General features: G+C 52.0%; 1 protein-coding gene across 1 annotated transcript; it reads right to left on the bottom strand.

Annotated features, from left to right (window-relative positions):
- Nucleotides 1-3,658: 3,658 nt before the first annotated feature.
- NRL (neural retina leucine zipper) lies at nt 3,659-11,185 on the bottom strand. The gene is made up of 3 exons (XM_083581173.1): nt 10,891-11,185; nt 7,660-8,056; nt 3,659-6,510 (listed from the first exon to the last, which is right to left on the bottom strand). Exons 1-3 carry the CDS (start codon nt 11,031-11,033, stop codon nt 6,133-6,135), a joined length of 918 nt encoding a protein of 305 aa, XP_083437299.1. The 5' UTR covers nt 11,034-11,185; the 3' UTR covers nt 3,659-6,132.
- Nucleotides 11,186-11,854: the final 669 nt, after the last annotated feature.

Below are 11,854 nucleotides of genomic sequence, written 5' to 3'. Positions count from 1 at the left end.
GGGATGAGCTCCCGTTGCTCAGTCCCTGCTCCTGCCAACCTAGCAGTTCGAAAGCACATCAAAGTGTAAGTAGATAAATAGGTACCGCTCTGGCGGGAAGGTAAACAGCGTTTCCGTGCATTGCTCTGGTTCGCCAGCAGCGTCTTAGTCCTGCTGGCCACATGACCCGGAAGCTGTACGCCGGCTCCCTCGGCCAATAAAGCAAGATGAGCGCCACAACCCCAGAGTCGGCCACGACTGGACCTAATGGTCAGGGGTCCTTTTACCTTTACCTTTATCAATTCTCACAGTGGCCGGCCAGCCTCTACACTACAGCAAGCCTGGAGGGTGTCAGCATCTTTGGGAAAACGGATGAGACCCTGAGTGGAATTCAGTGTCCCTGAAAATCTTAGCAACTGTTTTGTTTTTTAATGTGTTGAAGCCTGGGTTGAGTGAGAGGGCTACTGCCTGCTGGCCGGCATCAAGTCGGCCGCTGTGAGAACAGAATGCTGGACTAGATGGGCTCTTCTGGAAGCAATAAACAAAGTACCTCTGAGCACGTGCAGGCTGCTTTTCTTCCTCACCACCACCATTTGAGAATCACAGCCTTGCCCTCGCAGGCGCTGCTTTGAGTCCCTGCTGGGGAGCTTTCGGTTTCTGAAGTGAGCATGCATGGGCATGATCCCTTAGCACTTAGGGCAGAGCTCAGTTGTACCCGGGTTGCAAAGCCAGTTCAGATCACAGCACAGCATCCTTTGCCAGAATCCCAGACCTGGAGGCAGGGGGGGGGGGTTAAACCCTGACCCAATTTACATCCAACATGCCCCCGATCTTGGGTATCATTGTGCACAAATCCCTTCACCCTCCACCAATAGCTCATATTTTTTAATCGCAATTTAGTCATACTTTTTGTGGAGGGGAAGGAGGAGGAGGAGGGCAACGGAGGAAAGCAAACCTTGGGGTCAAGGAAGGCTACGGATCGTGTGGGGCGAAACTGCCAAGGAGACGCCAGGGCTCAGGACAGCAGCCAACTTTTGCAGCGGTTCTGCCAGGCTGATCTGAGATCCGCGGCTTTGGGGTCTAATTACAGAGCTGCCAGGAACCAGGCTGGCACGGCAGCTGGCAGGCGGTCTTTGTGTCACCCTCCTGAGAGGGTGGACATTTACCCAGCAGGGGGCGCCACACAGAGGCAACAGCCTATTATGCACCCATCTGCAGCCCAGCCTCCTAGCAGATGTTTCCGGGGAAAAAACAAAAAAATTGGGGGTGTCCCTAACTGCCACCTCTCAGGGAAGGAATAGGGAAGGGAGTTGATGAGTTGTTGGGAATTGCAAGAGGGGAGAAGGCTGCTGTGTTCAGGTCTTCTGGGCTTCCCGTTGTGGCGCCCGGGGCAGATTAAGACCTTTAGAGGCCTTGAGCACTTAAAAGATTTTGGTGCCCCTGTATATATCTAATTCAGAATTCATCACGTGCTGAAATAAACTGAAGTCACTACCACGCGAGGAAAAACCCCACTCAGGCTGTCCTAATAAACTAAACCTAAAATAAACTTAGGGACGCGGGTGGCGCTGTGGGTTAAACCACAGAGCCTAGGACTTGCCGATCAGAAGGTCGGCGGTTCGAATCCCCACGACGGGGTGAGCTCCTGTTGCTCGGTCCCTGTTCCTGCCTACCTAGCAGTTTGAAAACACGTCAAAATGCAAGTAGATAAATAGGTACCGCTCCGGCGGGAAGGTAAACGGCATTTCCGTGCGCTGCTCTGGTTCGCCAGAAGTGGCTTAGTCATGCTGGCCACATGACCTGGAAGCTGTACGCCGGCTCCCTTGGCCAATAAAGCGAGATGAGCGCCACAACCCCAGAGTCAGTCGCAACTGGACCTAATGGTCAGGGGTCCCTTTACCTTTACTTTAAAATAAACTTACAGTAACATAATCACACTATTCCGTACACGATAGTCAATTGTCATTCGCTTTTTACATGATGCCTTGGAATCAGTAATAAATAAAACAAAACTCCAGGGTCATTCCCTTATCAGTTATCCCGAACAAGTTTGGTATCTGAGTTGACGATGTGACAAGTTCATAGTGATGCGTGTATCATTTCTTTGCGAGTTGGCACATCGGTTGCCTCCAAAATCTATGCGGTTAATATTTTGCTCACCAAGAAAATGCCCAATGAAAAGTTATCTCTGATGGCTGGACTGGAGTGGTTTGTTCCTCTTGATGAGGTGCAAAGGAATGAGAGCGTAAACGTTTAGAACAGAGCTTTCCAAACTTCTCATGTTGTGACACACTTTTTAGAAACGCTGCATCATTTTCCGACACAGTAATTCAGTTTTACTAGCAAACCAGAGGTTAAACTAACCCTTTTCCAGCCCCGGAAAGAGCACAAGGAGTATTTGTGCGATACATCTGCACACTGCAGCCGACATGCTAATGTGTCGCGACACACAGTTTGAAAAGCTCTGGGTTAGAGGCTGTGATTAATCAAATTCACATGGGAAGGCAGAAACTCAGAACAAATGTTTCTGAGCATGTACAGAGTTCCTTCTGTAACCTTTGCATCTCTAGGACTGGAAGCAGGGAGGTGGGGGGGCACAGTATCTGTGGCAAAACATGGGGTCATTTCATTCTACACTTGGTGTTTTTATTATGTTTTTAGATATGCTGTAAGCTGTAAGCTGTAGGACAGGGGTGATGCTGTGGGTTAAACCACAGAGCCTAGGACTTGCCGATCAGATGGTCGACGCCGCAAACCCAAAATTGGCCACTACTGGACCTAATGGTCAGGGGTCCCTTTACCTTTACCTTTAAGCTGCCCAGAGTGGCTGGGAAAACCCATCCAGATGGGCAGGGTATAAATAATAATAATAATAATAAATTATTTTATTTTATTTTATATTCTGGTCCTTGGATCTTGCTTGTCCTCTGGCGCCACCTTGTGCTCAGGTATGGCAACACCCCGTCTTATGGTTCATCATCTCCTTTGGCCCCAGGGACAAAACTCAGCAAAACTGAAGCATCCAGCAGGAGGTGGGCTGTTGTTTTTTCCAGCTATGCTTTCAGTAGAGCTTTGACCATATTATTAATCACAGCACTTATTAGTTCAGCACTTTTTTTTAGAGGGGGCAGAGAAATAATATACGTGGTGTTTTTGCAGTCCTTGCTTGTGAACATCGTGCAGAATAGACTTGCCAGGAAGCTGTCTTACACAAAGTGAAGCCATTGGTCTATCTAGATCTGCAGGATTCTCTCTCCCAATCAGGGATTGAGCCTAGCAGCTTCTCCATGCAAGCAGATGCTCGGCCACTGAGCTACAGCCCTCCAGTGCCCACCCCACCCAACATTGTTAGCATCCCATTGTACAGATGTGGAAACTGAGGCATATGCGACTTGCCCAGGTGATAAGACCACGGCTAGGCAGACTTTGAGCCAAGGTCTCTTCACATCTGGGCCTTTTATCCATTGGATTGTATCCAGATCAGATTGCCAGGGAGCAAAAGGGAAAAGTCTCTCATTGATTATCTTAGCACAAGAAGGGAGTAAAGTACAGGAAAGCTAAGCAGTCTTCTCTCTTCGAAATGTTCAGAAAGCAGCCAGGCCTGACTACATGGCCGTAAACAGGCCGTAAACAGGCACCATGCAGAAACTGAAAGAACTCCACACTCTTTGTTACCTTCTTTTGTTTTTTTAAAGGGTCCTTTTATTATTTTTAAAAATCCATCCATACCAGAAAACCTTCTGTCTCTGATTTCCCCCTTCTGGGCCGCCCACCGGCTCAGAATTTTCACTCGGAGCGAAAAGGAGTCGTTTCGAAAATAAATAGTAGAAAATATTGGAAAGCTAAACAGATTGAGGCAGCTGCCTGGGTGGGGTGGCGTTGTTGCGTGTGCGTCAAAGGGAGCGATAAATTTGCGCCACACAACGCACCTATTTGGGAGTCACCCGTTTGCCCACAGCCCCGTCCTGCTTTCTCCCCATGCCCACCTCCCTGCCCCATGCGCAAGCAAACCACAAGCCACCCGGTCAGACACACACTAAGGATCACTCACAATCACCCCTGCGCGAGTCCATGCTCAGAGTCATGCGCAGGGTTCATCTTAAGTGCGCTTAACAACAAGGATGACTGCAACGGGACAGCGCACAGCTGCACAATAAATTGCGTTTGCGCATCCCTTGCTGTGGGAACGCTCGATTGCACGCCGCTGTTTCTGAGTGCTTCTCCGACGGCACCATACATTTAAAGCACATTCAACGCACATTTAAAATGCATCCGACTTCCCCCAGTGAATCCCAGGAGCTGACAAGCTCCCAGGGTTCTTTGGGGGCATGCAATGCCCTTTAAGTGTGCTTTAAACGTGTGGTACGCTCATTGTGCAGACATAAAACCCTGTCACACATCGTTGCATGCACAGCTAATGCAAGTGTGTGGCTACAACAGCATGCACAGACACACACACAAAACACAGATTTGCATCCATGCATTACATCTCCTTTCCATATTTTACATGCACGCTATGTTCCATTCTGAACATGCACTCTTTTATGATCGCACTGAAATCCACACACACACACAGACACTTTTTATAGTAATAGGACCTGCCTAATATAATGCAGTTTTTAAAAAAATCATTAATATAATTATCCCTTTCCAGGCAGTAGGGAAGGTGGACTCTCTAGATTTCCCAGCCTTCCCTCGTGGTTATGTTCCAAGGTGCTGTCTCCATCTTCCTTTAAAACTCCTCTTGCCCTTTGCTCTTTGGACTCTTGGAATAAGAAAGACAGAGCACACAAACTGCAGTGGTGTTGTTTCTCCTCTTTGTCGAAAACGGAGGTTCACAGACGGGGATTTAATCCTGGGACGTTGGGAGGAATTAGCGTGTGGGGAGCGGGAAACTCTTAAAATAGCATGTTATCAACAGGAGGAAGGCCTGAGACTGTGGCTCCCTTTGGAGCAAAAAGCATCCTTGAGATGCACTGTTAGATATCACCCCTTTCCCTAACAATTTCCCTGCAAAACAAGCCAAATCCTCAGAGGGTGCGCAGCGATTCTCTTCCCCGTCACGACATGGCCGCTGCACTTCAGTTCCACTGAGCTGTTTTGCCAGGATTGAGAAAGGGGCTGGGAGGGATGCTGGGGCTGTTGCTTAGCAACTGCAGCAAGTGCTTCCTTCCCCATTTCCGGAAGTTTCTATCCCGACACGCTAGGCCCACACGCTCTGCTCCCTTTATGTTAGCCCATTTCTCCCCACCTCAAAAACCAGCCCGGCAGGCCTGGAATTCTGAGCCACAAAGGAAAACCCCGCTACTGAATGTGAGATTATTTGTGTACAAAAAAAACAAAAAACACCACACATTTTTCCTTGCTGGAAATGGGCTCAAATTGCTTTGTGGCATCCGCCTGGTTTCCCTATACGAAATTGTATATTTTGTATGTGGCCCTCAGAACATAAGAACAGCCTGCTGGACTGAGCCCAGGGCCCACCTAGCCCAGGATCTTGTTCTTGCAATGACCGGTTAGATGCCCTAAGAGGAAATCTGCAAAGCAGGACATGAGCTCAAAAGCGGGGTGCATGGATCCCCAAGAACCCAAATCCGGTGACCCCAATTGCCTCCCCAGGCCCCGCTGCAACGACATCACTGCCCAATGCACCGTCGCTCTGGGGAGAAAATGGAAGCCGTCTTCAATCATCTCTCTCATACACACACACACTCTCTGGCTTTTATTATTTTTCCTTTGCCTGGCGGTGGAGGTAAGAACGATGCAGAAAGCACACTTCTCAGAAAGCCCAAGAGCTCCCGGGATAGCTACACAACAGACTCGACGGGGCTTTGGCGCCACCAGGAACCATGGGAAACTTCAGTTCCCGGGGTTCCCTGGAAGGGAAGGAGCCACGGCAGCCGCAAGACCTGAGAGATGCTTTTGCCGTGGAGATTGTCTCCTCGCCTGGCGGCCTATGTTCTCTTGCGCCACCTGGTGTCGGAAAAGGGGAGTGCCTGTGTTCATGTCGCCCCCTAGTGGAGGGAAAGAGGAGGGCAGCCCCTTGGTCCACAGCGACCCCCAGTGGCCAAGCTGGTGGGGCAAGAAAGCAACCCACCCAGTTCCCTCGCCCACCCACCCACCCACAGTCCGTCGTGCCAGGAAGGGAGCCGCTCATAGGTAAAAATGTCCCATCGAGGTGGGCTGAGGTGCCGGAGGCTCCGCCCCCTCACCGCAGTGCCCCCCGGCGTCCCCCAGCAGCTTCTGGCAGCGGGCCTTGTAGATGTCCCTCTCGTGAGCCACCCTCGCCACCTCGGCGCGCAGGGACTCCAGCTGCTGCGCCAGCTGGGACTTTTCGGCTTCAAGGACGTGGCGCTGCTGCACCCTCTTGAAGCGGCACGACTGGGCGTAGCCGCGGTTCTTGAGCGTGCGCCGCTTCTGCTTCAGCCGCTGAACCTCGTCCTTGCCGAACCCGCGCAGCTGGCGGTTGAGGTCGCGCACCGACATGGAGACCAGCTGCGCGTCGGAGAAGCGGTCGCAGAGCGTGGACAGCTGTGAAGGGAGGGAGGGAAAGGGAGAAGGAACGCCAGTGAGAAGGTGAGCCGAAAATCCCTCCAGAGACATTTCCCTCAGGAAATCCCTCGGGTTTTTTTCCCTGCAGCCGGCCTCCCCGGTGGAAGAAAATCTCCACAGCAGAATTATCTGTGAATACTCCTTGCCAACGTTTGTCCCCACCCGGATAGTTCAGTCGGCAGAGCGTGAAACTCTTAAACTTGGGGTGGGGTGGTTCGAATCCCACATTGGGCAAAACATTCCTGCGTCGTAGGGCGTTGGGTCTGAAGATTCTCAGGGTCCCATTCAACTCTACAATTGTATGATTTTATGTTATGTTTGTTTATATTTATTTACAGTCATACCTCGGGTTAAAGTCGCTTCAGGTTAAGCCTTTTCAGGTTGCGCTCCGCGGCGACCCAGAAGTAACAGAGAGCGTTATTTCCGGGTTTCGCCGCTTGCGCATGCGCAGACGCTCAAAATGACATCACGCGCATGCACGGAAGCGGTGAATTGCAACCCGTTGATGCAGGTTGCGTTCGCTTCAGGATGTGAACGGGGCTCCGGAATGGATCCCGTTCGCATCCAGAGGTACCACTGTACTTTTCTGGTAGATCTCCACATTGTGGGTCTCAGAGGCATGTAAGGGAAGGGTGCTCTGCACATGCTCAGGAGCTTTCGTCTTTACATCTCCAGCGCCTGGAAAGCAAATAGCAGGCAGTAAAATCTTGGGTGTAAAACCCTCTTAACTACAGCTGTGGGAGGGGCTGTGCTTGTTTATTTACCATACGACACATTGCACATGTTAGAATCCCAGAATTGTAGCGCTGGAAGGCACCCGAGGGTCATCTAGTCCAACCCCCTGAAATGCAGCGATCTTCCACCCAACATGGGGCTCAAACCCACCACCTTGTGATTAAGACCCTCCAGCTCTAACCAACTGAGCTGTATCAGGGGGGCGTTTCTTTGTTGAACTCCAGAATGGAAAAATAGGCCTCTGATCTGAAAAAGGACCCTCCCGTCCCTCCCGCCTTTCACCTACGAACCTCTCGGCATTTTACAGAGCGCCCCCTTTCTGTCTCCCACTCCCCGAATGCCCATAATTCAACCCACAAAGCCACCCGCCAACCTCTTCCCTCTCCCTCTCACCTGCTGCTGTTCCCCACCAGCTCCCTCGATGGCCCCTAAGAAACCTTGGAGCTGTGGGGCCGTTCCGCCGCGAAGACCCCCGTCCATCACCGGGACGCCCAGGAGAGCCTCCACCGCCTCGTCCAGACCCGGCATCAGCTGGGCTTCGGGGCTGCCTCCTGCCGCCGCCGCCGCCAGCGTCTGGTGGAGCGTGGCCATCCAGTACAACTCTTCAAGGGTGGACTTGGGGTCGCCCGCCTTGTCCAGGGTGGGCGAAGGGGGCACGGAGCTGCAGGGCGTGGAGCTGAGGGAGAAGCTGCCCCCCGTGCGGGACACTTCCTGCTTCACCTCGAAGCGCAACAGGTCGATGTCGTCCAGGTAGTCCAGGCTCAGGGGACTGGGCAGCGGGGCACCCATCCTGCGCAGGTGGGGAGAGGAAAGGGGGAGATTAGACGACTTCCCCCTGAGCTTTCCCCAGGGATGGAGGGCAGACCTTGGAAGCCTGAAGGTCGGCTTAATGGATTAGCTCTCCATGTCAAAACAAACCCAGCATCCTGTTCTTCTCTACTTGGTCGAGACCATATAACACCGGTCTTGAAAGACCTACATTGGCTCCCAGTACGTTTCTGAGCACAATTCAAAGTGTTGGTGCTGATCTTGAAAGCCCTAAACGGCCTCAAAGGCCCAGTATACCTGAAGGAGCGTCTCCACCCCCATCGTTCTACCCGGACACTGAGGTCCAGCGCCGAGGGCCTTCTGGCAGTTTCCTCGCTGCGAGAAGCCAAGTTACAGGGAACCAGGCAGAGGGCCTTCTCAGTAGTGGCACCCGCCCTGTGGAACGCCCTCCCACCAGATGTCAAAGAGAACAACAACTACCAGACTTTTAGAAGACATCTGAAGGCAGCCCTGTTTAGGGAAGCTTTTAATGTTTGATGTATTACAGTATTTTAATATTTTGGAAGCCGCCCAGAGTGGCTGGGGAAGCCCAGCCAGATGGGCGGGGTATAAATAATAAATTATTATTATTATTATTATTATTATTATTATTATTATTATTATTGGTCCACACCAGCCCCCCAACTGAGGGCACCAGCCCCCATGCTTCCTAGATTCTCTCTGATGCCTCGCAGCAGAGCAGGGTAACTAGTATATCAGGTGCCAATAAATCCTGCCATTGGGAGGGGGAACGTTAACCCAGGCTGGGCTGCTTCAAATTCTGAAACAGAAAGGGAACCCCTTACCTAGCCAGAGGGTGCTTTCGGACCGTTGTTTTATTTTTGATCATTTATTAAATTTGTATACCGCCAGATCTCAGAACAGATCTTCGCAACATAAAACGACAACAGTAGGCTATTCATGTTTACATATGTATTAGGATAATAATATCAAATCCGTTCCAGAATGCATGGGAGTACATTACATTGTATTTCCCCCCCTACATTGTATATATTCGTATGTTGTTTCTTTCTACGCATTTTTGTCTCTTTTTGTTTTTCGTTTTTTTCCCCTTTGCATCCCTTTCTTCGTAACCGAAACCTTTTCCGTCAAAATATTGATACAAAAAACCCCACAGAATACATAGTAAAAATAAGGAGGATATAAAAACAAGGACAACGGCGGCAAACCAACCATCCCCTCTCCCACAACAGATTTCAAAGGGTGTCAGATGTCAATCAGCTCAAGGCCTGGGTGAAGAGGACCGTTGCCGCCTGGCACCTAAAGGGGCATAACAAAGGGCTGTCTCACGTTTAATGCCAGTGCGGTGTAGTGGTTAGAGTGCCGGACGAGGACTTGGGAGACCCGAGTTCGAATCTTCACTCGGCCACAAAGCTCACTGGGTGACACGGCCGCTGCCCCCTCAGCCTAACCTAGTTTTCTGAGGGGGGGGGAGGACCATGAACCCGCCACCTTGAACAAGAAGGTGGGAGATAAATGCTCAAAGCAGAGGCACATGACTTCTTCCCAGTAATTCTGGGAACTGCACTTTTCCCGTTGCAGAGTTCCAGTTCCTTAACAAACTACTTTTCCCAGGAGTCTCTTGGGGGGGGCAGTTTCTGATGTGCTTTAAATAGTGTGGGTCTGCCCTATACACATTAAGGCCAGCCAGCCAGCCAGCCCCTTTCTGATCCTGCCCTGAGCAGCTAGCCTGTCCCTGTTAGGATTATGATCAAGATCTGCAGAAATAAATCTCGCCTTTTCTCTCCAAGCACCTCCATTAATCACCCGCTGCAAACAGCTGTTTCCTGTTGAACTTCTGGTCGCCCCACCCTGCCTGCCTGGGACATCTCCCGCCTCTCTTGCTGGAGGGGGTGCAAGGTTGTGGGTATCACTGGGCGCCGTCGCAGAGTGTTTAGGGTGAAGTTAGAAGTCGGGGGCTTCTGATCAGGCTGGAGCAGCTATAAAAAGCAGCAATTCTCTCTCTCCCTTCACCCCATTCCTGGCCAACCTGTCTTCTTCCCCTCTCTTAGGAGCAGACCAAAGACTCTGGTCTCCGGCAGCGCACTAACCACTATACCGCACTGCTTGAAAACGCCGTCGGGTTCTGTCGGTTCTGGTTTGATCGCAGCAGAAAACCCTTCCTGGGTCCCTCGAGTTTGGTTTTCATATCCCTCACTTTCAGAGACACGCAATGCTTCCTGGTCCCATTCGCTCTGACTGGTTTTGCACAGTCCTGCCCCTTCTGTGTCCCGTCCTTAAATAAAACCCACATTCAAAGCTGCTGCCCTAAACCCACTTGCTTAGGAGTGAGCCCCCCCCCCCAAGCTAAAAGGGACCTACCTCTGAAGAAAGAAGCCCAACAGGAGAGAAGAGGGGAGCCCACAACATCCCAGAGTCCGGATCTAGGGCAACGTCCCCGCAACCTGGTTCCCGCCGGGAGTTGTAGTACGAAACATCTGGAGGGAGCCAGGTTGTGGGGCCGGGGGAGGCCTGTTCTAGATGCAGCCCTTTCTTACAGCAGCCTTCCAGGCGAAAGCGGAAAGCTTGAGGAAAGTGATTTAGGGGAGAGAGAAAAAACAAACGAAAGCGAGGAGACCACAAGTTGCTCACCGCTCTTCCCAAACGCCCCACACACAGACACAAACCCTCAAACGCCTCTCCAAGGCTGTTTTGCTGTGGATCTCAAGGAGAGAGGAAGAGAAAGGGGGAAAACAGCACCCAATAGGTTTGAGGCACCTTGGGGTGGGGGGAGGAAGACCCCACACACACACACCAGGAATGAACCCTGGCCTAGCCTGCGACCTCCCTGCCCACCTGTTTGTTTGGGAGTCCATCTGCCTCCTCCTCGCAGCTCCTGCGGTCCAGCTGTTGACCTTCCTGGCCCCTGCCCGCTGCTGCCAGGGGAGGGTGGCAGTCGCCCAGCCCAAGAGACCAGAGCCCGGACTCCGGGGTCCCATTTAAAGCTCCGGGGAAGGCTGAGCTCACAGGGCTCAATTAGGCACCGGCCAATGGAGAAGGGACCTTGGACCTCATTAGCATGCCGGGGAAAGGGGGCAGGCCCAGGACCTTTTTGGCTCTGCACCCCCCAGCCCAGAGGCCTCTTCCCACTTCTGTGGGAGTTGCTGGAGGGTGTCCCTGAACCCTCTGCACCAAGGAAGCCAGTTTCGTTCTGCTCAGCACTTCCTCATCTGGAGAGAAGAAGAAAAAAGCACAGAGGCCAAGTTGTTGTTGTTTTTCGCTCCTCCGGCCTCCCAGCTGCGGTTGTGCAGCCAGTCACACAAGCGCCGGAGAGGCCTGAGTCACAGTTTCCAGGCAGAAAAGCTGGGAAGGGCTGTGCCCCCTCCAGAGTGATGTTTCTGCAACATTCGTCCCTTTCGCCACATTCATGATTTCACCCTTTTATCAAGGTGCCATAAAGGGTAAAAAGGGTAAAGGGACCCCTGACCATTAGGTCCAGTCGTGGCCGACTCTGGGGTTGCGGCGCTCATCTCGCTTTATTGGCCGAGGGAGCCGGCGTACAGCTTCCGGGTGATGTGGCCAGCATGACTATGCCGCTTCTGGCAAACCAGAGCAGCACACGGAAACGCCGTTTACCTTCCCGCTGGAGAGGTACCTATTTATCTACTTGCACTTTGACATGCTTTCGAACTGCTAGGTTGGCAGGAGCAAGGGCTGAGCAACGGGAGCTCACCCCATCGCAGGGATTTGAACCACCGACCTTCCGATTGGCAAGTCCTAGGCTCTGTGGTTTAACCCACAGCGCCACCCGCGTCCTCCC

This window comes from Podarcis filfolensis (genome assembly GCF_964270895.1).
Source record: "Podarcis filfolensis genome assembly, chromosome: 13".
Lineage (NCBI taxonomy): Eukaryota > Metazoa > Chordata > Lepidosauria > Squamata > Lacertidae > Podarcis > Podarcis filfolensis.
Note: the sequence above shows the minus strand (reverse complement) of the source record. Positions and strands in the feature narration are given on the sequence as shown.

What these genes read in the sequence shown, in the direction of transcription:
- NRL (XM_083581173.1), bottom strand. Translation starts at nt 11,033, where the DNA reads ATGGGACCCCGGAGTCCGGGCTCTGGTCTCTTGGGCTGGGCGACTGCC. An exon ending in ATGGACTCCCAAACAAACAG is followed by an intron (nt 8,057 to 10,890) that starts GTGGGCAGGGAG and finishes CCACCTGCGCAG; the next exon opens with GATGGGTGCCCCGCTGCCCA. An exon ending in CTGGTGGGGAACAGCAGCAG is followed by an intron (nt 6,511 to 7,659) that starts GTGAGAGGGAGA and finishes CTCCCTTCACAG; the next exon opens with CTGTCCACGCTCTGCGACCG.